The sequence below is a fragment of the Rattus norvegicus genome, chromosome 4, assembly GCF_021556685.1.
Source record: "Rattus norvegicus strain SHRSP/BbbUtx chromosome 4, alternate assembly SHRSP_T2T, whole genome shotgun sequence".
Classification (NCBI taxonomy): domain Eukaryota; kingdom Metazoa; phylum Chordata; class Mammalia; order Rodentia; family Muridae; genus Rattus; species Rattus norvegicus.
In genome coordinates this window covers 154,722,132-154,747,317 of record NC_141537.1, presented here as the reverse complement: position 1 = coordinate 154,747,317, position 25,186 = coordinate 154,722,132, and the positions used below count along the sequence as shown (strand labels likewise).

Genomic DNA, 25,186 nt, shown 5'->3' with positions numbered 1-25,186 from the left:
AATGGAGAAAACCCGTCCTCTAGTGATGGTCTTCCTTCAGCAAGGCTCTACCTTCTAAAGGTTCCACAACTACCCCCTGCACCCCCACCCCCCAACACACACATGCATACAGTGTCACCAAGCGAGGACAAAAAGTATTCAAATTCATGAGCCTATGGGGGGAACATTTCTCATTTCAGACCACCACAGCTCCTGAAGTTTGCATGTTGGGGTTTAATTCCTCAGGATGGCTGTGCTGGGAGGTGAGTCCCAGGAGCACAGAGTCACAGGGGAATAATGCATTGCCCCATGAGTTCCCCATGGATTCTTGCTCTAGCAGAACAGGATCAGTCCCCAACAAGCAGGTCATATGACCAACACAAATATATCTCATCTTAGCAAGTTCAAAGCCCAGAAGCTCTCCCAGGAGGGAAGAGAGGAGAAAAGCAAGTGGTGCTTCTGAGAGGAGAGGGAGCATGGGGACTTTTTATTTGGGAACCTTTATGGGAAAGCACATTAGTGATTGGCACATTCTTGAACATGTTCAATTGAAGGTCATAGTTCAAAAAAGGAAATATGATAGTTTCCATCAATGTGGGCATGTCAATCCAATACTATTAGGGGGCAGACTTTCTCTAAGTCTCCTAAAAGAAAGAGTGGCTTTGTGACTTGGCTAGTTTTCCACAAGAATCTTAGTTGTAATAAAAACAAAAGACAAGTCTGAAAATGCAACAATGTATGAGTGAGGGGCCCTGCACACTCTTTCCGCTCTGTCTTCTGTGTGTGTGGGATCCTGTCCTGCTTTCTACGTGAAGCAAGAAAAACCTCCCCAGATTTGGGATCCAATCACTGACTTTCCACTCCCCAGAAACTTGAGCCAGAAAAGACTTCTTTCCTTTATACATTACTCAGTTGCAGGTAGTCTGTTACAGTAATAGGAAATGGACTAAGACTTCAGTCATGTCTGGCTGTGAAGAAAAAAACTTCAAGACAGACTAAAATCCAAATAATGGGACAGAGTAAACACGAGCCAGACTCAGCTTCTACAGGGATCTTGGCTCTAACAGACTAGGAATTTAAAACTATGATTAATGTGCAAGGGCTCTAATGAGAAAGTCAGCAGCTTGTAAGAACAGATGAGCAATGAGAGAGAGAGAGAGAGAGAGAGAGAGAGAGAGAGAGAGAGAGAGACCTAACAGCAAATGCTCCACAGCAAAACCACTTAATAGGCAAGGAACGCCTTTGGTGGGCACAGCTAAGCAGTCTCCAAGTGAAGGGTGCACCAGGAGAAACTGCCAAAATCTGGGAGGAAAGAGGGAGGGTTTGGGATAAAGGGATGAGTATAAAAACCATGAGACAGGGCTGGAGAGATGGCTCAGCAGTTAAGAGCACCCGACTGCTCTTTCAGAGGTCATGAGTTCAATTCCCAGCAACCACATGGTGGCTCACAACCATCTGTAAAGAGATCTGATGCCCTCTTCTGGTGTATCTGAAGACAGCTACAGTGTACTTATATATATATAATAAATAAATAAATCTTTAAAAAAAAAAAAAAAAAAAAAAAAAACCATGAGACAGCCAGGTGTGGCACACATCTTCAACCTCAGCACTCCAGAGACAGAGGCAGGAGGATCTCTATGAGTTTTTGTCACCCTGGTCTTCAGAGTGAGTTCCGGGCTGAACGAGGCTACACAGTGAGACCCTGTCTGGAACTCCCCACTAAAAAAAAAAAAAAAAAAAACTGCTATGAGACAAGTACAAGTGGGCCTGCTGAACACATGTGACCGGGATCCCAGAAGGACAGGAGAGAGGGAAGAGGTATTTGAAACAATGTGGCTGAGAATTTCTGCAAGATAATATCAGACACAAACCACAGATCCAGGAAGCTCAAGGTGTTTCAAGCAGGATAAATGCTTCCAAAGAACACAATTTTTTTTTCTTTTTTTTTTTTTTCGGAGCTGGGGACCGAACCCAGGGCCTTGCGCTTCCTAGGCAAGCGCTCTACCGCTGAGCTAAATCCCCAGCCCCAAAGAACACAATTTTAAGTAACAGGATGTGGAAGACAAAGAAACAATCCTAAAAGAAGAGAGGAATTTAAGGAATTACTTCTGACTGCTCAGGAACTGGGCAAGCGAAGAAGAGAGTGGAGAGAATTATTTCAAGGACTGAGAGAAAACAGTCTGTCAACCTGAAGTTCCACACCTGCCGAGATCATCCTCCCAAAGGAAAGGAACAACTCCTTTCTGGTAATCAGAAATTGAGGGCGTTCGTTACCAGCAAAGCCGCCTTGAAAGAAGCTATAAGAAAGACAAGACAAGCCCAGTGGCACGCAAGCTAACCCCAAATGAGTGTTACTAGGAGGCCAAGCACGGTGGCGCACCCCTTTAATCCCAGCATTTGGGAGACAGAGGCAGGTGGATCTCTGTGAATTCCAGGCCAGCCTGGTCTACATGTTTCAAAAAAAGAAAAAATTACTAGAAATTTTGAAATGGCCTAATGACGAGTTAAATTTTACTGTGGAAATCAGTTTCTCTTTTGGGTTCTTAAGTCTTGTTAGTAAAATAATTTAAAGTTGTGTGATGGTTTGAATATGGTTGGCCCATGGAAGGTGGCACTATTAGGAGGCGTGGCCTTGTTGGAGGAAGTGTATCACTGTGGTGGTGGGCTTTGAGGTCCTATGCTCAAGTTCCCCCCCCAGTTCAGAGGACACCCTCCTCCTGTCTGCTGGTGAAAGAGGGTCTTTTCATCAAGATGTAGGACTCTTGGCTCTTCCAGCATCATGCATGCTTCCCGCCATGCTGATAACAGACTGAACCTCTGACACTGCAAGCCAGCTCCAATTAAATGGAGAGTTGCGTTCGTCATGCTGTCTCTTCTCAACAATAAAACCCAAACTAAGACAAGTGAGATTCAGTAGGAAGCTTAAAGTTAATTTTATTACTAGGGTTGCAGAAAAGAAAACAAAAACAGATTGAGCAATCTGTACTTCTTAGCAGGCGCAGGGAAGGGATATGGAGAAGAGGAAAACAGCCAACCATGCTTTTTGAGTCAGCCCGGCAAGCAAGCATGTAGAAGCGAGTAGCTACATAGGGTAGCTTCAGAGAAAGTCTGAAGTATCAGAGAAAACATGTTTAGACTTTGGCTGGTATCCAAAAGAAAGAGATAGAAGATCGCCTTTAGTCCCAAGCCTCAGGAGACAGAGGCAGGGAGCTCTCTGTGAGTTCAAGGTCAGCCCGGCCAACTAGGGTTACATAGTGAGAGCCTGTTTCACAACAAGATAGAAAAGGAATGTTACCCTTTTCTGAGTTAGTGGGCAGGCATGCAGCTCCATATGTGACAGAACTGAAGTCAGGGTTTTAGGGAAGGAAAAGAGGATAGATAGCTATTCCTCCCACCTCGTTCACATGGTTTTGGGTGGGTCCTCCTTCCTGAGTAGCGGTCTTCTGGCCAGGTGACTGATAGGCTGTCTTAGTTTGCTTCTCTGTGGCTATCATAAAACACTCACCAAGGCAACCTGGGGGGATCGTGTTTATTTGGCTTACACTGCCATGTTGATCTCCCACTGTGGGAGGAACAGTCAATCAGAGCAGGAACACAATTGAGCAGAATGGGGTCATGAAGGAAATCTTACTGGCTTTCTCCCTGAGGCTTGCCGGCTTGCTTTCCTATGCAACCCAAGACCACCCCTCCAGGTGTGGCACTGCCCATGGTGGACTGGACCTTCAGACATCATTAATTAATAAAATGTCCTACAGACAGACATGCTCCTGGGCCAGACCAATGGAAGAAGTTCCTCAGTTGAGGTTCTCTCCCCTCAGGGGTCTTTAGCTTGTGTCAAATTGACCAAAACTAACCAGGATAGGTAACCCCTTGTCAACCTGACACATAAATGCATCTCTATGAGCCATCACCTTTCCTTTCTTGTTTATCCCCAAAAGCTTACATTAGTCTCATAATATAAAACAGTACAGTCTTTGTAAAGCTCCCATCATTTAAAAAGGTCAACATCTCTTTTTAAAAAACAGTCCGAAGTTTCTGGATGAGGAGATGGCTCAGCAGTTAGGACCAAATGTTGATCTTGCACAGGACACGTTCAGCTCCCATCACCCATGTGGTGGCTCACAACCATTCCCAACTCCAGTTCCAGGGGGCCTGACACCCTCTTCTGTTCTCTGTCTGCCACAGACATGCATGTTTTGCCCACACATGCAGACAAAGGACTCACATATACAAAAATAAAATAAGTAAATCTAAGAGAAAAGTATAGGTCAGAAAAGGGAGGAAGAACAGTGAATCTAAGTTTAAGGTCAGCCTGGTCTACAGAGAGAGTTTCAGGACAGCCAGGGCTACATAGAGTAACCCTGTCTCAAAAAACCAAAACCAAACAAACAGGAAAAGCAAAACAAGATTGTCATGTCTTGGGGGTATCCCTCAGTGGTGGAGCACGTCCTAGCAATCACAAGGCTGACCCTTCATATACTTGGTAAAAACAAACTACCTGGTTCTTTGGCTCTTTATAGGTGCTGGACACAGCTCATCTTAGGAAGTATTTAATGCTGAGAAGCAGGACTACTTTTCCTGCAGCTCTATCCTTCCTTGTCCAACCCCTCCGTGCAGAAGAGGGGCACCCAGAATAAAGGAAGAGAGTGGGGGGTGTCCTGCTCAAGAAGTAGGTCCTGCCTTTAATCCAAGCACTCAGGAGGCAGAGGTAGGCAAATCTGAGTTTGAGGCCACCCTGGTCTGCACAGGGATACCTTGTCTTGAAACTAAAAAGTAAAAAAATTAAAAAAGGAGGAGGAAGAGGAAGAAGGAGGAAGAGGAGGAGAAGGAAGAGGAGGAGGAAGAGGAGGAGGAAGAGGAGGAGGAAGAGGAGGAGGAAGAGGAGGAGGAGGAGGTGGTGGTGGCAGTGGTTCCTTCTTCACAGCCCAGAGCTGCTTGTGCAAAGAACAGTTCTTAACACATGACCTGATAGCTGTTTGAAGCTCACTTTTAAAGAATCCGTCTAGCTGGGGGTGGGGGTGCTTAATTGAAGATAAGACACCATGACCAAGGCAGCTTATTAAAACCATGTGCCAGGGGCTGGGGATTTAGCTCAGTGGTAGAGCGCTTACCTAGGAAGCGCAAGGCCCTGGTTCGGTCCCCAGCTCCGAAAAAAAAAAAAAAAAAAACCATTTGCCCATGTGCTTACAGTTTCAGAGGGTTAGAGTTCATGATGGCAGAGCAAAGGCATGGTGGCAGGGACAGCTGGGAGCTCCCATGTTGATCTGCAAGTGGTGGGGGGGAGACTGAGGAGGGAGGGAGGGAGGGAGGAGAACTCAAGAGAGTGAGCACTGAGAATCATAGATTCTTTTGAAACTTCAAAAACAGCTCCCTGTGACACATCTTCTCCAACAAGGCCACACCTCCTGATCCTTCCCAAACGGTTCCATCAGTATTCAAATGTATGAGCCTACAGAGGCCATACTTACTCAAATCAGTATGGCATCCTACCTAGAGAACACTGGTCTTAGTTTCAGTTTATAGTGATTTGGGAGGTGTCCCCAATAAGCGGATGCATTTGAGTACTTGTCCCCAGTGGGTAGTGCTACTGGAGGAGGCTTTGGGGATGTGGCCTTGATGCAAGGTGGGATTGATGTTCTGTAACTTCGCCCCACTTCCACTTCTCTCTCTGGACTTTGCGCTTGAGGTTAAGGATATGAGCTCAGCCGCCTGCACCTGCCACTCTGCCTGCAGCTCACTGCCCTGCCCAGTGGGACGGACTCCCACCCCTCTGGAGCACAAGTCAGAATAACTTTTGTTCCTAAGTTGCTTCTGGTCTCGGTGTTTTGTCACAGCAACGAGAAAGATAAATAACACAGGTTTTCCCTCTCACATACCTACCGAACGGCATGTAGGTGATTTCTGACACCGAGGAGAGGAGGGGTGGGAAGGTGAGACAGGCGGAAGGTGGCCAGCGAAGGGTGGTTGCCGAGCCAGTAGCAGGATGGTTGTAGGCTATGGGAGCACCAGCCTTTGTCCGGGATGGAGCATGTCCAAAAGTACCAGGGCTGGAGTTCCCCCGTGCAGCTCCTATCTGTCATTGTTGAGCGCTGTTCCAAGGAGTGTTCATCCCTGGTGCTCCGTTCCTAGCAGGTGACCAGAGGTATGTGTAGGAGCTGGCAGTGGCAGTGTGGGCCTCAGAGTTTGAGGTGGGGCAAGGAGTGGGTAAGCATGGCTGAGTGGGGGTGGGGGGGGTTGTCCTGTTCTTGGTGAGTGCCTTTCATCCACGATGCGGAGGCGTGAGTCATGAGTAGCTTTTTTTTGTTTAGCTACAAAGGGGGTTGAAGTGGGGGCAGTGCCCTTGTCACACAGTCAAGGGTCTAGTGACACGTGAGCATTTGTGCTGGGATTAAGGATCGCTGTGGGCATTTGCTCTCCTCTGCAGCCCGTTCATAGTGTCTGGGTGGCTGTGGCAGTGACGGGAGAGCTGTGATGGTGGGGGCAGAGCACGGGCTACCCTGTGCTAGCTCAGAACTCAGCTCCTTCCGCCTCGCCATCTCTGTCCCCAGCCAAGGGTGGAGGCCAGTTAAACATGCCAGGACCGGCAGGCAGCTCAGTGCTTCCTGTGTGGCCTTCATTTATCTCCAGCCGGGACGGTTAGGCCATTACTCCTGTAGACTAGGATCCTGCACACACAGCTTAGATATCCTTGAACATACCGTGTTTTCTCACGGCCATAGCTGCTTCCAACTTAAATTGCATATTTTGTTCCCCCCGCCCTGACCCTAGGGGAAGAATACGATCTGTATTGTGTCCGTACCAAATTGGTTCCTAGTTGGCTGTGATTGTGGGGACTATTTTCAGAGTACGGGATGCAAAAGGTTTCCAAATGCCTGCACACAGTCACCTTCAGGTAGACGAAAGGGACAGCGTGCTGGCCCGGAGGCCTTCTCATTCAGTTTGACCTTGCGGTGCAATCTGTGTCCTTGACACTGGTGGTCAGAGAGTGTGGCGGGTGAGGGTGGAAAGGCCTGTTAGTTCACACCCGCATTACACAGAGACCGGCAGGATTGGCACCAGCATGTTTCTTCCTGTGCGGTCTGAGCCGAGCGCGCCATGCTACATGGGTCACGGTGAGACACAGCAAGTTAATTGTTCTCCAGCAAAAGTAAGAAACACACTGGGGGGGGGGGGTCTGACTTCTAATTTTGGCAGGTTTGCCCCCCCCTTAAGTGTTTTGTTTTGTTATATGAAGGTTTAAAAGAATGAGTTATCATAACATGGAGGAGCGAGCAAGTTTACCCTACGAATCAAAGAAAAGACAGCGGGGGTGGGGGTCTGAAGCTCAGTGGTTACAGCATGCGTTTGTGGAAAACGTAGGTCTGGCTCACGACTGCCTATTAGCCCAGCTCCAGGGATTCAATGCCTCTGGCCTCTGTGGGCATCTGAACTCACATACACACACCCACATACAAACTCACTTCATTTTTTTTCTCAATATCTCTCTCTCTCTCTCTCTCTCTCTCTCTCTCTCTCTCTCTCTCTCTCTCTCTCTCAAGATTAGGAGTAGTTTTTTAAAAAACAATTGTCCAAGTGGCTACTGAGAACATAGCTGTAGACCCCATGGCTACTGCAGTGAACCAGAGCGTGGTGCTGGATCCGGTCTGGTCTGGTTTTCGGCGTCTCGTCCTCAGGTTTTGGAACTGTTCTCACTGTGAGGCAGAGGTCTGTTCAGATCCTGCATGTTGTCAGTAGGTAAGGCATGTGTCGTCAGACTTGCATTGGCTGCCTGAAGCCCTAGATTCAGTGCCTAGCACAACAGACAGGCAAAGCAGCTCTCAGTATCCCAGTTGTATGTATGTATTGGGCTTTTTTTTTCTAACTTTATAGTCATTTCCTTATAACTAAGTAGGGTGACATATATCTGTAATCCCAGAGCTGAGCACTCAGAGACAGGAGGATTGTTTCAAGTTTGAGGTTTGCATTGCCAGTTCTAGGTCAGCCTGGGCTACAGAGATCCTGTGTCCAAAACAGAGATGACCTTGGTGGACTGGGAGATAGCTCAGGTGATAAAGTGGTTGCCACACAGGCAGGGAGCCAGAGGGTGAGTTTCTGGAACCCACATAAAAGCAGGACAGACACGGTCATAACCCCAGTGCCATTCTGTAGGGCCACAGGCAGGGAAGACCTATGGGTCCTGGACCAGCCATTTTGGCCAATCGGTGAGTTCCAATTTCACTGAAAGACCCCATTAGAAAACTAATATGGAGACACTAATAAGATGCCTACATCGATCTCTGGTCTCCCCAATGTTGTGGGGATCCCAGATCATCACCCTGGTCCTCGAGTCCTTTAAGAAGTCACCTCTGTGGGAACTAGCCTAATCCCATGGGCCTGGCTTTAACCACTTCATAAGGTAGATCCTTCCCGACCCGAACATCGAAAGGTCATACCACCTCTAACAGGTGTCTTAGCTGCTCTCCCACATCAGGGATCATGGTTCAGTGTGGATTTTTCTTTTAGGAGACACATTTACTCAGACCATAGCATCCCCTGTAAAGTCGTCCACTTTAATCAGAACACAGGACATTCCTCCACCCTAGGAACTTCCTTCTGAACCTCTGCAGTCTGACTCAAGTGTGTGTCTGTGCAAATGACGTGCCTCTCCAAATGCAGGGGCATGTGTTTATTTCACGTTCATGTGTGGTATGTGTACATATGTGTACCGAGATGCGTACATCGGTGTGGAGGCCAGGGCTCAACAGTAGGTGTCCTTCCTTGATTTCTCTCCACCTTTGTTTTTTGGATCTTTAAGTGAAATTTTAGGGTCCCTCTGCTTTGCCTATTACTATCTGGGCCCAGCTTTTTTCTCTTTTATGTGGGTCTAGGACTGACACTTACATGGCACATGTTTTCCTGAGCACATCCCCAGGTCCACAGGAATATTTTGACCAAATCAAAACATCTTTTATTATAGAATAGGCCTTTTGGATCCCCAAATGAGCCCCAGTTGACTCTAACACATAGCCCTCAGGGTGCACCCCAGTCCTCTCACTGGGCCATCAGACACAGAGTCCTGCCTGACTTCTGAAAGCATGCCAAGGGACCCAAACATCCAGCAGAGGCTAGTACACAGCCTCAAAGTAGCAGTAAAGACTCTGAGTCTGCACTAATACTCGGTTGTAACTTGTAAACAAGAAAAAGTCACTGGAGAATTGTGACCAAGATGATAGTGCCATGACAATACCTTAGAAAAAGCATTCGTGGAAATTGGGTCCAAATTAGAAAGGATAGGATATGGCTCGTGCGTGGGAACAGGGAGGACGTGAGAAGCTGAGCTTGCAACCTCTCAGCATGAAACGACGAGGCAGCCAAGGCCTCACTGGAAATCTTAAGGGACTGAAAGGGGACAATCTCAGGCTTCTTTCAAAATCTAGTGCTGTGTAAATAAACTATACCTAGTTTACTTGTGGTTCAACATAGTAGTTCTTCTGAGAAAACTTTAGACTGGGGGTAGCGAGATCCAGCAGGCCAAGGTACTTGCCACTAAGCCTGATAACTCGAATTCGGTCCCTGAACCCTACACACTGGAAAGAGAGATTTAGAACCACGAGGTGGTGACCTCCACACATATGCAGTGGAACCCACTCCTGCACACATACCAACACACGAGATGAATGGTTTTTAAGAAGGAGACACAGGCTGGGCAGCGATGGGACACCCCTTTAATCCCAGCACTCGGGAGGCAGAAGCAGGCGGATCTCTGTGAGTTCAGGACCAGCCTGATCTACAGAGTGAGTTTCAGGACAGCCAGGGATACATGGAGAAACCCTATCTCACAAAACAAAGGAAGAAAGAAGAAAGGGAGAGAGAGAGGGAGGGAAGAAAAGGGAAGGGAAGGGAAGGGAAAAGAGAGGAGAGGAGAAAAGGAGGGGAGAGGAGAGGAGAGGAGAAGAGAGGAGAGGAGAGGAGAGGAGAGGAGAGGAGAGGAGAGGAGAGGAGAGGAGTGTAGCCAGAGGCATTGGTGCACACCTTTAATTCTAGCACGCAGGAGGCAGGTGGATCTTTCAAGTTTGAGGCCAGCCTGGTCTATATAGCAAGTTACTTGCCAGCCAGGGCTCCATAGTGAGACCTTTCACCAAAATAAAGAAACCATGAACAGTGGAGAAATGGCTGAGTGGCTAAGACCACTTGCTGTGTAATAGTAAGGACCCAAGTTTGAATCTCAACACCTATGTAAAAAGCTAGATGGTCACACGAGTGCCTGTCACCCCAGTGCTGTCAACTGGAGGATTGCTGGGGCTTGCAGGCCACCAGCCTAGCTCTCCTGGTGCAGTGAGGGACCTTGCCTCAGAAGAATAAAGTGAACAGTATTAAAGTAGACAGTGGTAGACCAGGACGCTGCACATACTGTAGTACAGGGTCCTACACATGTACACATATACCACATCCTCCCTCCACATCCTCATACCACACACACACACACACACACACACACACGAAAACATGAAAATTCTAATGAGGATGAAACTGATTTGAAAGTTCCCGTGGGGCTGATGTGATGGTACTGGCCTGTAACCTAACATTTGGGCAGTAGAGACAAGAGGATCAGGGTCATCCTTAGCTGTATAGTGAATTCAAGGCTAGCCTATGCTACAATAGAACCTGCCTCATATAAAAATGAAACAAAATTCCTGTAAGTTATTCAGAACTATTTTACTTTATGGAAAGATCAATATTTGACTCATCAATACCTGAGCCATCTTTTCTTTTTCAGAATTGTATGGCTAGGCAGCTATAGTTCCCTTTCTACAGTGTAATAAAATGAGCGGGTTTGACAGGCATGGGGTGCTCTGTGCTGTGGTTTGAGTTGTGTCCCCCAAAGACTGTGTGCTGGAAGCTTGCTTTCTGGTGTGGCCATATTCAGTGAGGACAGAACCTTTAAGGTCAGGAGGCCTGATCCAGGCAGGGGTCATACATAAATCCCAGGTTTACTGTTTAGCCAGACAGATAATGACTTTTTTTGGGGGGGGGTTCTTTTTTTTTGGAGCTGGGGACCGAACCCAGGGCCTTGCGCTTCCGAGGTAAGTGCTCTACCACTGAGCTAAATCCCCAGCCCCCAGATAATGACTTTTATGAAGACTTTAAATTTAGATGAGTGAAGGTTTGTAAGGAAAAATATTTAATAGATATGTGTTGGTTTGCGATGCCTGGAAGTCAGACTGAGATGCATGAGTGGGGATGGCTGGTAGTTGAGTGTTTAGACCCAGAGATTTGGACGGAACCAGTCATTAGCATTGAGTGACACTTGACTTAAAATAGATTCAGGGGCTGGAGGGCTCGGGAGCTAAAAGCACTTGCTGCCCTTGCAGAGAAGCTATAACCGGATATTTGATCATACTGTGAACCCCGAGGTTGTGTAATTTACTGAAAAAAACTTTCTAGTTGTGGTGCCGCTCAGCCCTTAACACACACTTTTAATCTCAGACAGTGAAGGTCAAGTTAGTTTGTAGAAGCAGCTGTGTTTGAAAGTGATGTCTAATTGAGTGGCAGACACAGTGACGAATCAGAGAAGGATTTGAGAGAATAGGATATGCTCACCAGAAGAGAAAGGAAGGCTACGTAACAGAGCAGTGCAGAGAGAAAGAAGAAGGAGAGGAGGTAGCTTTACCTGGACAGTTACAGAGAGACAGGTTGCAGAGAGAGAACGAGCTAGACATGGATAAAGACAGAACAAGCCAGAGAGTGATCAGGGGCTAGAAGATTAGAATAGATTGTCAGAATTAGTTTGAGGCCAAGCAGAGCAAGTCTGGAGAGGCTGAGTGAGAGAACACAGACTGAATCAGTCAGCTTGGAGAAGAGTTGGAGCCAGAATAGCTGAGTTGAACCAGCCAGCCGGAGTTCAGAAGGAACTGAAAAGGGCGAGCTTATTCAGCAGTCAGTCTCAGAGGATGAAAACATTCTAGATCTAGGTAAGATGGTATGGAGGCTAGAAGCTTCCAGGACTAGGCCTGGGATAGCAGAAGGGAGCAGGAAGCCTCAGACATTACAGTTGCCTCAGGTGAATAAAAGTTACTTTGACAGGAGGTCCAAGCTTAGTTCCTAGCACTGGCTACCAGCGGCTCACAACTGCTTGTAACTCCAGCTCCAGGGGCACTCGACAGCTCTGGCATCCTTGGGCCCCTACACTCACATGTACACACCTACACACAGACTCACAGAAACACACATAATTAAAAATAACGAAAAGAAATCTTAAAAAATAAAAAAGGAGAGTTGGGGATTTAGCTCAGTGGTAGAACGCTTGCCTAGCAACCGCAAGGCCCTGGGTTCGGTCCCCAGCTCCGAAAAAGAAAAAAAAAAAAAAAAAAAAAAGGAGACCACGGCGAGGGACAGCCAAGGACTCAGCATATGCCAGAAGCACACTGTAAAGTCTTTATTCGGGCTGGAGAGATGGCTCAGTGGTTAAGAGCACTGTCTGCTCTTCCAGAGGTCCTGAGTTCAATTCCCAGCAACCACATGGTGGCTTACAACCATCTATAATCAGGTCTGGTGCCCTCTTCTGGCCAGCAGGCGCATACATGCAGGCAGAAAGCTGTATGATTTATATATACATAATAAATAATTTAAAAAAAAAAAAGGAAGAAAGATCCACAACCTTCCAGTAGCGGTGCTGGGAACACAAAGGTGAGTCCTGGTTCTGTCTGTCAGTCTGTCTGTCCGTTCTCTGACACCAGGACCAGATAAAGACCTCCTGATTTGTGTTCCAATAGACCAGGTACTTGTCTCATCAAAACAGCCATCAAGGAGCTGGGACATGACTCAGTGAGTAAAGTGCTTCCTACACAAGCACGAGACCCTGGATGTTGACCCCCAGCACCCACATAAAGAAAGATGGGTGCAGCAGCCTGCTCTGTACCCCAGCCCTGAGGGTGTGCAGGTGGATCTTGGGGGCTCACTGGCTGGCCAGTCTAGATGAAACGGTGATCTCTAGGTTTAGTCAGATATCCTGCCTCAAAATTAATTAGTGATTAATTAAAAATAAGGTGGAGATGGGTGTGATCACTGTGCCTTTGGTCTCAGCACTTTTGAGACAGAGGCAGGGGATCTCTGTGAGTTTGAGGCCAGCCTGGTTTATATAATAAGACCCTATCTCAAACAATAAAAAATAATGTGGAGAGAGTAATCGAGGAAGACACCCAACGTTGGCCTACACACACACACACACACACACACACACACACACACACACACACACACCCCAAAACAAAACACTATCACACATGCTAGGAATTACCCATAACTCTCTCTTCCTGCCAGGCGCAAGCATGTGAAACTGGAACTATGGTTTGGTCACTGCTATCTCCTCCCAGCTCAGAGGTACGTGTCTTAGGTGGACACTGCACACTTACATACCTGTCACCTAAACATGTCACAACCACCCATGACTGGGCCCCTTCTGCACAGAGAGAGCAAGTAGCCCCAGACACTGTGTGGGGCACAGGCTGACACTGTGGCACTTTTATGGAGTTCTTTTGGGCAAGCCCTCAGTCAGAGGTGAGTTCCCCAATCAGACAGGGAGGGAAGAGTTTCCCAGCTAGACACAGCACGTGCGTGGAAGGACACGGAAGACTGAGTGGTTGAAGCCTGGTGAAGACTGGATTTAGGAGGCTGCAGTTCCTGGGGACACTGGAAGCTTGGAGCCCCCATCGTGAGAGGCTAGACTTTGCTCATTATGAAACAGACAGCAAGTGAAAATTCCAGCTTTAGCTCCAACTGCATTTTTAGGAAGTCTCGTCTAGGGCTAAGTGCATGGTGAACTCTGCTCCCCCCACATGCATATCTGGTGGGTACATGGGTGACTCTCTTGTGTGGGTCACTCAAAGACCACACTGGCAAAGTGGTGGGTCAGACGGGGAAATCGGTGCCGAGTTAAAGCTGGTGTCATGGCAGGCACCTGAGGTGGTGGGGACAGAGGACAAGAAGCTGAAGGAATTTTCAGGGCCTTTCCCCTTGATCCAGGAGCACCAGGGATTTAAAAACAAAGCGTAAAGCCAGACAAAGCTTTGCCTACGTGAACAATTGTGTGTGAGCAGGAAGCTTTGGAGAGGTGGCCTTGCCAGTGCACCGTCAGCAGACACTGCTTCGCCTGGCCTGGAAACCCTGCTGAGGCTTCGGCCCAGTGTCCTGCAGGTTGTTTAGTATAATGTTCTAAGACAGTTCTTGCTGTGCTACGGGGACGGCTTTTGTAGGCATGCACTGGAAAAGTTAGGGGACTTTTCTTCGTCGTCGTTGTCTATGAACTCAATAATGTATTTCCAAAGTACTTTTGGCTAGCAGCAAATAAACAAGCTGCTCCTCAACTAGATGGGAAAGAACTAAATGCATCATCAGACGTCTCTAGAGTATCCCTGCTTGCCTTTAAAAGTCTATACAAACACGTGTGGACAGGCTGGACTCTAAGAATAATATTTTTGCATGGACTTACAGGGACAGATAAACAAAGCCCCGAGGGAGGAAGAAAAGCTTCGTTAAAATAGAAATACAGCTCCCCTGCAGGGCTGTCCTCCTTTGCTCGCTGGGGCTTCTCCGTTTAGCTTTGAAAGCTCAGGATGCTGCTCTGGTTGAACAAAAGAAACCACGCACATCTGTCCTGTGTCTGTCTACTCTGCGGAGTAGGTCTTGGTGTGCAACTTAATGGCGAGAGGAGGGGACACCAATACAGTGCCACTGGGGACTGCCTGGGAGGTGCTCCTCCTCATTAATCGGGGATAATCCGGAGCTTTAGGGCCCCTGGATCCCATCAGGCCTCTCTGGGCCAGGCATATTGCCTTCTGTCCGTCCGCGCTGTGTGTCGTGATCCTCATCTGATGGCCATAGGCACTTGGGAAGGCTGGCGGCTTCTTTTGTTTTTAGATGGGGTCTCACTGTGTATCTTTGACTGGTCTGGAGCTTGCTAAGTAGAACAGGCTGACCTTGGACTCTCAGCGATCTGCCTGCTTCTGCCTGGTGGTTTCTCAGTAAGAGATCAGCACATGGGATGTGGGGGGTGCATGTGCTTTACATGTGTGTCTGGGAGGGTAATGGGAGCTTTAGGGAGCTGACTGTGCTTGGTTTCTGGGGAAATGTGGTTGTCCCCTTGGCAAGACCCTCGATGAGAAAGTCCTATCTAGGGAGATGGCTGGAAGAACTTCCGGTGTGCTGTGTGTGCCCGCCGAGGAACGTGAGAAAATGTACGGACGACCATGCAGGCTGACAGATCTCTTTACATTCACATGGCCTCGAACAGCAGACGAAGCTACAGCCTCCCCTTTCTTCTCACAGATGAAACAAAATCACTTAGAACAAAGCTCGACTGGCACCCAGGACCTGTGGAGGCACGGCCTCCCTGCAGCTTCCCAGCGGGTGGCTTGTTAAAGAGGCCGGGTGGGCCAAATTTACTGTCAGTAGACAGGTAGCAGGCCCAGCAATGAGGCAGAGAGGCACTGTGTACTATTTAGTCACTCGCTCTCTAGTATTTTGTTTTGTGGTTTTTTTAGAATTATTTATTTTATGTATATGAATACACCGTAGCTGTCTTCAGACACACCAGCAGAGGGCATCACACCCCATTACCCCATGTGACCCACCATGTGGTTGCTGGGAATTGAACTCAGGACCTCTGGAAGAGCAGTCCGTGCTCTTAACCGCTGAGACATCTCTCCAGCCCCATTTTTGTGTCACTGAAGTGGAATGTTAAGTGACAAGTGACAGTGCAGGGGGTGGGGAGTGGTCACTACCCAACTACTGTTAAAGTGAAAGGAGCATTAGCGGTTGTATAGGTACTCGATGAACCCCACTTTTGTCTCTGCCCACCGATGACTGGCTCCTTCCTGCCTCAGAACCTCAAACTCAAGCAGCTATCCCAATGCCCACTTCCCAGAATTAACAAAAAGCCCAAACAGTCAAAAACAAGGGGGCATGCATGAGGGAGAGGAGGGGGAACACCACCCATGCGTAAGTCAGATCAGATCCAGCGCAGGACTGGTTCTCAGTGTGGCATGGAAACTTCTCTCTGGTAGTGGAAGTCAGACCTCACTGCAGCAGAGAGCTAGAGGCACTGGTCTGTAGCTCTTGGGAGTGCACAGGCCCGTAACCACTGCCGAACGGATACTAAGTGAAAGACAGCCCGGAGTCTACACTCATTTCTTACACTCACGAGTCATTCATAAACATCAGCAGTTTAACTATCAGAAGGCAGCCCTGAGCTGGTGGTGCACACCTTTAATCTCTGGAGGCAGAGCCAGATGGATCTTGAGTTTGAGGCCAACCAGGTCTACAGAGTGAGTTCCAGGACAACCAGGGCTACACAGAGAAACCCTGTCTTGAAAAACAAACAGAACAAAAGGTGTGTCAGAGGTTTACCCACCTGCTCCTCCGTGGGCTCTTCTGTGTCTGTACCTGATGAAGCCTACCTCAGTGGCACCAGATTTCCATCACCTATCTGAAGAGGTAGGTGCTCTCCTCAGGGTTCTACAGAGATGGGGACATGACCCATGAGTGACAAATAGACTGTACAAGCTCATGCACATCAGGAGTGAGAGCCTTGGGGCTGAAAAGATAATGCAGTGGTTGGTTGAGAACTCTGGCTGATCTTCCAGAGGACACCGGTCCAATTGTCAGCACCCACACGGTGGCTCACAGTCACTCAGAGCTCTAGTTCCAGAGGATCCAAAGCCCTGTGCCCTCCACGGACACCCGACAGGCACAGACAACATACATGAGCAGGCAAAACACCATACACATAAAAATAATTAATTAAAAGTAGAATAAGAGTCTCCCATCAGAGTCGGCTTGAGGGCTCTGGTCACTTCCCTGATGTTGAAACTAAAAGTTGGAATTGGGTCTAAGAAGGCCCAGCTCTCTGTCACCGAGGCCACCTCCGAGGAAGGGTGGGTCTAAGTGAGGAGAGGAGTCCCTCTAACTTGTCTTCTAACCTCTAATTTGTGTGCACACTCATGGAGACCTGTGGTTATGTGTGTATGTGTGTGTATGTGCATGTGTGTGTATGTGCATGTGTGTGTATGTGCATGTGTGTGTATGTGCATGTGTGTGTATGTGCATGTGTGTGTATGTGCATGTGTGTGTATGTGCATGTGTGTGTATGTGCATGTGCGTGTATGTGCATGTGTGTGTATGTGCATGTGTGTGAGGAGCTGGGCTGAGCTCAGGGCCTTGTGCTTGTTGAGCCATCGCTCTACCACAGAGCTACATTTTGAGTCCAGCATGATTTCTTTTTTTTTTTTTTTTTTGTTTTTTTTTTGTTTTTTTTTTGTTTTCACATTTTATTTTTTGTTCTTGGTGTTTTTATCACCACATATCAATCGTAGATGATAGTGGGTTTCATTGTGACATTTGCATATATGTGTTTAATGTATTGCCATCATAGTCACCCTCTCCAATTACGCTGTTGTCCTCCTCCTACTCTTTTTTTTTTTTCTTTTTTCTTTTTTTTTATTAACTTGAGTATTTCTTATATACATTTCGAGTGTTATTCCCTTTCCCGGTTTCCGGGCAAACATCCCCCTCCCCCCTCCCCTTCCTTATGGGTGTTCCCCTCCCAACCCTCCCCCATTGCCGCCCTCCCCCCATAGACTAGTTCACTGGGGGTTCAGTCTTAGCAGGACCCAGGGCTTCCCCTTCCACTGGTGCTCTTACTAGGATATTCATTGCTACCTATGGGGTCAGAGTCCAGGGTCAGTCCATGTATAGTCTTTAGGTAGTGGCTTAGTCCCTGGAAGCTCTGGTTGCTTGGCATTGTTGTACTTTTGGGGTCTCGAGCCCCTTCAAGCTCTTCCAGTTCTTTCTCTGATTCCTTCAATAGGGGACCTATTTTCAGTTCAGTGGTTTGCTGCTGGCATTCGCCTCTATATTTGCTGTATTCTGGCTGTGTCTCTCAGGAGCGATCTACATCCGGCTCCTGTCGGTCTGCACTTCTTTGCTTCATCCATCTTGTCTAATTGGGTGGCTGTATATGTATGGGCCACCTGTGGGGCAGGCTCTGAATGGGTGTTCCTTCAGTCTCTGTTTTAATCTTTGCCTCTCCCTTCCCTGCCAAGGGTATTCTTTTTCCTCATTTAAAGAAGGAGTGAAGCATTCACATTTTGATCATCCGTCTTGAGTTTCCTTTGTTCTAGGGATCTAGGGTAATTCAAGCATTTGGGCTAATAGCCACTTATCAATGAGTGCATACCATGTATGTCTTTCTGTGATTGGGTTAGCTCACTCAGGATGATATTTTCCAGTTCCAACCATTTGCCTACGAATTTCATAAACTCGTTGTTTTTGATAGCTGAGTAATATTCCATTGTGTAGATGTACCACATTTTCTGTATCCATTCCTCTGTTGAAGGGCATCTGGGTTCTTTCCAGTTTCTGGCTATTATAAATAAGGCTGCGATGAACATAGTGGAGCACGTGTCTCTTTTATATGTTGAGGCATCTTTTGGGTATATGCCCAAGAGAGGTATAGCTGGATCCTCAGGCAGTTCAATGTCCAATTTTCTGAGGAACCTCCAGACTGATTTCCAGAATGGTTTTACCAGTCTGCAATCCCACCAACAATGGAGGAGTGTTCCTCTTTCTCCACATCCTCGCCAGCATCTGCTGTCACCTGAGTTTTTGATCTTAGCCAATCGCACTGGTGTGAGGTGAAATCTCAGGGTTGTTTTGATTTGCATTTCCCTTATGACTAAAGATGTTGAACATTTCTTTAGGTGTTTCTCAGCCATTCGGCATTCCTCAGCTGTGAATTCTTTGTTTAGCTCTGAACCCCATTTTTTAATAGGGTTATTTGTTTCCCTGCGGTCTAACTTCTTGAGTTCTTTGTATATTTTGGATATAAGGCCTCTATCTGTTGTAGGATTGGTAAAGATCTTTTCCCAATCTGTTGGTTGCCGTTTTGTCCTAACCACAGTGTCCTTTGCCTTACAGAAGCTTTGCAGTTTTATGACCAGCATGATTTCTTAAAGATGGATTGGTTGATTATTTTTTTTCTTTTTTAAAATTTATTTATTATTGTATTTAGAGTACACTGTGGCTGTCCTCAGACATACCAGAAGAGGGCATTGGATCTCATTTCAGATGGTTGTGAGCCACCATGTGGTTGCTGGGATTTGAACTCAGGACCTCTGGAAGAGCAGTCAGTGCTCTTAATCGCAGAGCCATCTCTCCAGCCCGATTATTTATTTTCTAATTTATTAATTTTTAAAGTGGACTCCTGCTATGTTGTCCAATTTCTGAATAATCCTCTGGCTTCAGCTTCCTGAGTCTGGGGCCATAGGAACGTACCACCAAGCTTTTTTAGATAGTGATTTTTCTATAACTTTAAAGATGTTTTTTACTTATGTGTACGAGCCTGTGTGAGATTATGTTTGCGTTCCATCAGTGTGACTGGTACCTGTGAAGGCCAGCAGAGGATGTCAAAGCCCATGGGACTAGAGTTGCAGGCAGTAGTGAGCTGCCGTGGAAATGCTGGAAACTGAGCCCCTGTGCTCTAGGAGAGGAGAAGAGTGCTCTTAACTGCTGAGCCATTTCTGCAGCTCCCTGCCTTGTATTTTAAAGACCAGCCTTGTCTGGTGGTGGTGATTCATGCCTTTAATTCCAGCACTCAGGAGGCAGAGGCAAGTGGATCTCTTTGAGTTGGAGGCCAGCCAGGTCTAGGGAGTGAATTCTAGGACAGCCAGGACTACAAGAGAAGAAACCTTGTGTCAATAAACAAACAAATAAACAAATCAGTCCTAAGTAGGAATACTTATTTTCATAAAAACTGAATGGGGTGAGAGCCAAGGGTGTAGCGCTAAGCCTTGGGCTCTCCCTCTAGCACTGCAGTAAAATGAAAGTAAGAGTGGGTCCTGAGATTGCCCATCAATATGGTAACTTCACTTTTCAGAACACAGTGTAGGTGGAGTCTGAGGGATTGTGGTGCATGGCACTGTTGGGATGCATTGAGAGGGGGCAGGGCAGAGCAGGGTCAGCTCAGGAGCCACAAGGTCAGAGGTGCCCAGAAGGGTGTGCAGGTGCTGAATTGGGGGTGTCAGTTCACCAGAAGGCGAGGCCAGGGACAAATGCTCCCAGTAATGACGGCAAACAGTGACGAGGGGTGGGGACATACAGAGATCAGCTGGCAGAGACGTAGGAGGGGCAAGGCTCATGCTGCGTCTCACATGACCTGTGCCTGCTGGAGATACCACAGTCTTATCGCCACGGACTCAGGGACATCTCAGATATTTGAGGTACACCAGGGACACAGGAACTTCGGACTCATTACATTTTGACATTAACGTGCAATTTCCTTCTTTATCCCTGATCAAGGCTTTCTTTACTTTTGAAGTCCTTGGTTTGGTTGGTGTGGTGTGGTGTGGTGTGGTTGGTTTAGTTGGTTGGTTTGATTGGTGTGGTGTGGTGTGGTTGGTTTGGTTGGTTTGGTTGGTGTGGTGTGGTGTGGTGTGGTTGGTTTAGTTGGTTGGTTTGATTGGTGTGGTGTGGTGTGGTTGGTTTGGTTGGTTTGGTTGGTGTGGTGTGGTGTGGTTGGTTTGGTTGGTGTGGTTGGTTTGGTTGGTGTGGTGTGGTGTGGTGTGGTGTGGTGTGGTGTGGTGTGGTTTTACAGAGCTTGCGGCATGGCAGACCCCAGGGCCTTGTCTGTTCTAAGTGCCTTCTCTGCTGAGCCACATCAGCCTGGCGCGTCTGTGCATCCTCCTTCTGAGAACACTCTTCGTGGACTTGGAATTGTGAGGATTTCTTTGTGTCACGGGAGTCTCAGGTACATTTACAGCCTGAAGTTCTAACACTTTCAGCTGCCCTGAAAAATCCTAGATGCACGGTTACCACTGTCTCTCAAGTTAGAGTCGCAGGGTGGGGTGCAGCTCGGAGGCTGCCACGTGGCTTCCGATGCAAAAGACTCCGGTCTGATACCCAGCACTGAAAACAAAAATCAGCGTTTCCAAGTACCATTTTCCTCTTACCCAAACTGGTATCGGTAGGAAAAGTTGTGTTTTTAAAAATCATTCCATCGAGTGAGTGAGTGAGTGAGTGAGTGTGTGTGTGTGTGTGAGCGAGTGAGCGAGTGTGTGAGTGTGAGTGAGTGAGTGAGTGTGTGTGTGAGTGAGTGAGTGTGTGTGAGTGTGTGTGTGTGTGAGTGTGTGAGCGAGTGAGTGAGCGAGTATGTGAGTGAGCGAGTGTGTGAGTGAGTGTGAGTGAGTGTGTGTGAGTGAGTGAGTGAGTGTGTGTGAGTGAGTGAGTGAGTGTGTGTGAGTGAGTGAGTGTGTGTGAGCGAGTGAGTGAGCAAGTGTGTGAGTGAGTGTGTGTGAGCGAGTGAGTGAGCGAGTGTGTGAGTGAGTGTGTGTGTGAGTGAGTGTTGTGAGTGAGTGTGTGTGTGAGTGTGTGAGCGAGTGAGTGAGCGAGTGTGTGAGTGAGTGTGAGTGAGTGAGTGTGAGTGAGTGAGTGAGTGTGTGAGTGTGTGTGAGCGAGTGAGTGAGCGAGTGTGTGAGTGAGTGTGTGTGTGAGTGTGTGAGTGAGTGAGTGTGTGTGTGTGTGTGTGAGCGAGTGAGTGAGTGAGTGAGTGTGAGTGAGAGCCTCGGTCCCATGGTGTGCATGGGAGGTCAGAGGACAGTCTGCAGCAGTTGTTTCCTTCTACCTTGTGGGTCCCAGGGATGGATTTCAGGTCACCAAGCTTGATGGCAGGTGCCTGTACCCGCTCAACCATCTTGCCAACACAAAAGTAACACTTTTAAAAGAATGTATGTGGGTGCTGTGTCTGCACACGAGTCTGGGCACCATGCACATACTTGGTGCCAGAAAAAGGGCACTGGACCCCTTGGTACTGAAGTTACAGGTGGTTAGGCTGCCCAGTGGGTGCTGGGAATCCAACCTGGGTCCTCTGGAAGAGCAGGAAGTGTATCTAACCACTGAGCCACCTTTATATCCCCTCTGGCTTTTCCAGAGGATCCAAGGTTGGTTCCCAACACCTGTGTAGGGTGGCTTGCAGCCATCTATAACTTCACCTCAGGGACTCCTGTGTGCTCTTCTGGCCTCGGAGGATATACGAGGTATAAGTGTTTTTGTGAGGTATACATTCACACAGACACACGGATGCACATTTATAAAAGTGAATAAAGTTTTTAAAAATACAAAATAGTGTTTTATTCAATGTGCTCTAAAAAGGAGGAGGAACTTGGAGAGTAAAGACGAGTAACAAAATAATGGTGTTAAGAATTGGGATGTGGGGGCTGGAGAGATGGCTCAGTGGTTAAGGGCACACTGACTGCTCTTCCAGAGGTCCTGAGTTCAATTCCCAGCAACCACATGGTGACTTACAATTATCTGTAATGGGATCTGATGCCCTCTTCTGGTGTGTCTGAAGATAGCTACAGTGTACTCACATACATGAAATAAATAAAATTTAAAAAAAAGAATTGGAATGTGAAGCTTTCAGATGGTTCTCTGACACAAACTGATGTCCACATGTTTCCCTTAACAAGGGGTCAGGGCCACATGGACTTTGTGCCTATTCTGTTTCATTTCTGTCCCTGTGATAAACAAAAAGTAACCTAGGGGAGAAAGGGTTTGCTTCAGCTCACAGTCTGTCATAGCAGGGACATCCAGACAACAGGAATTTAAAACTAGTCACAACACATCCACAATTCAAGCACAGAGAAGTATCTGCTCACTATGAAGCTCTTCACTCGCACGCTGCCCAGGACAAAACTTAGGGAATGATGTTGCCTGCAGTGGGCTGGTTCTTTCCATAGTGATTAATGTAACCAAGCAATCCTCACAGACAGATCTGGTCTAGACAGTCCTTCACTGAGACTTGCATCCCAGGTCGTTCTAAATTGTATCAAGTTAGTAGTTAAAGCTACCCATTACACCTGCGAACATTTCACATCTTTTTGAGGTGACTCTTCTTCATCCAAAAAGTCCTAAACAGGGAGGGGGCTTTGAGAGTCCACTCTCAGCCTGGGGGTCTCAGTCCAGATTACCATTGCTTCGATGAAACACCATGATCAAAGCAGCCTGGGGAGGGACGGGTTATTTGACTTACACTCCCACATCACCACAGTCCATCATAAAAGGAAGTCAAGGCAGAAGCCCATACAGGGCGGGAACCTGGAGCAGGAGCTGACGCAGAGGCCATGGAGGGGTGCTGCCTACTAGCTTGCTCCTCATGGACTGGTCAGCCTGCTTTCATTTAGAACCCAGGATCAGCAGCCCAGGGATGGCCCAACCCACAATGGGTGAGGCCCTACCCCTCCAATCAATAATTTAAAAAATGTCCTACAGACTTGCCTACAGCCAGAATGTAGGGAGGCATTTTCTCTAGAGGTTCCCTCTTCTCGTATGATTATACCCTATATCAAGTTGACATAAGCCTAGTCAGTACCAGGTGCATGCCCAAGGCCCTGGGTTCCACGCCCAGCACCCAACCCAAAAACTAATGAAAGCATCCACTTTGACCACGTTCCCTTGTTGTTGAGGCAGGGTCTCTACAAAGCCCTGGCTGTCCTGGAACTCTCCTGATAGACCAGACTGCCCTCGAACTCGGGTCAAGATGGCTGCCTCTACTCCAGTGCTGAGATCCAGGTGTGTGCCGCCATCAGCAGCTGGCCAGTTTATACCGATGAAAACAAAAACTTTTAAGTCAGTAATTGTTTTGTTTCCGATCAGAGGTCGGGAGAAAGAGCTGGAAGTTGCTTCTCAGCTCGACAATCCGTGTGAATTCCGTGCTGACTTTTACGCTTCAGAGATGAACAGTGGGGTCCTTGATCACTCCGGAACAGGGTTGGAAATCTGTAATCAGTTTTGCATCTGTCACCAACCGCTATCGTTAGTAAGGATGAGAACTACCTAGGCTGCTGGGCAGGACGGGGACTCAAGGCCAGGCTGTGAGCTGTCACCAGTCTGTGATTAATGCATGCTCAGTGACTTGTGTAAAGGTGACACCGGAAAAGGCCCTGTGAGGCACAGACTCCCTCGTGCGTGCATGCTCTCAAAGACTGTAGTAAGCAGTGCTCGACACTGTGGATCTTACCCATGCGCTACCTTGAGGTTAAGTATTGGAGCGCTGTGGAGACGTATTTGCTCAGCATTGAGGGAGGGTCGGTGTGTGTGTGTGTGTGTGTGTGTGTGTGTGTGTGTGTGTGTGTGTGTGTGAAGGAGGGTAACAGGCAAGGTGGGAACATGACCTTTTGCCCTCCAAAACTTGGGAAACCCCAGTGAGTGCTCCAGACTCTGGCAGTGCCTGGGCACTGGGCATACAGGGCAGGGGTTAGAGGTTAATGAATGAGTTCACGCCCCTCACTCAGGATCCTGTGTGACAGTGGTTTCATACATGAGACCTTAAATGGGCTTAAAACAAGACTTTCGAGTTGCATCCAAACTCTCTCTTTCTGCAACAACGGTGTTCAGAGGTGGCTGCCCCTCCATAGGGAAAGGGAGAAGCCAGGCTTTGGTCTCTGAGAGCAGGGCCATGCCTGGACTCCGCATGTCTGAAGCAGGACCAAGGGAAAAGCAGGTGGGGGCAGTCCTGGCTGCCTCTATTCTTCTCTGGTAATCCCTTAAAAAATAATTGCAGCCCCAGACCTCCGCCTCTAGCACATTTTCCACTTGATTAGGGGCCTTTGTCGGGCAGGCAGAGGGGCCTGCAGACGCGGACATTATGCTGGTCCTGCAGTGTCCAGCTGGAACTTTTTCCATCAAAAGGGGATTTTAGTAAAACCATTATCAGGGGCTTAGGGGACAAAGGCCGCTGAGCTGCAAACGAGGGGCAGATTAGTGGTAGCAGCCCGTTTCAGGCCTGTAGAAGGGTGGGAAGGAGACTGCAGTGGCTTGCAAGCGAGTGCCTCGGTTTCTCTGCTAGTTCCTGGCAGATGAGGAAGTGGGGTGAGTGTAGCTGCGGGCTGGGAAAGCGACATCAAGGATGTGCGAGGTGGGGCTGATGTCTGCTTAGGCTTCTGGTTATGTCCACCTAACCTGGAGTTCTCCACTCTGACAGCCCACGGTTCACAAGGAGAAATCAAGAAAGGCCCACATAGCCAGGCAGCAGTGGCACGCACCTTTAATCCCAACACTCCAGAGGAAGAGGCAGATGGATCTCTGTGAGTTCGAGGCCAGCCTGGTCTACAAAGCGAATTCCAGGACAGCCAGGGCTACACAGAGAAACCCTGTCTAGAAAAACCAAAGAGAAAAAACA

General features: G+C 47.9%; 1 protein-coding gene across 6 annotated transcripts in view; it reads left to right on the top strand.

Annotated features, from left to right (window-relative positions):
• The window catches only part of Wnt5b (Wnt family member 5B), a 130,267-nt gene that overhangs the window by 40,551 nt on the left and 64,530 nt on the right, over nt 1-25,186 (top strand). Inside the window, exon 1 of one of the 6 annotated variants that reach the window (XM_087656208.1) lies at nt 7,009-7,126. The exons of the other annotated variants lie outside the window; for them this stretch is intronic. Coding sequence (XP_087512334.1) covers nt 7,040-7,126 — 87 coding nt within the window. The 5' untranslated portion in view covers nt 7,009-7,039. Of the gene's footprint in view, nt 1-7,008; nt 7,127-25,186 lie in introns of those variants that run through there. 6 annotated transcript variants of the gene reach the window in all.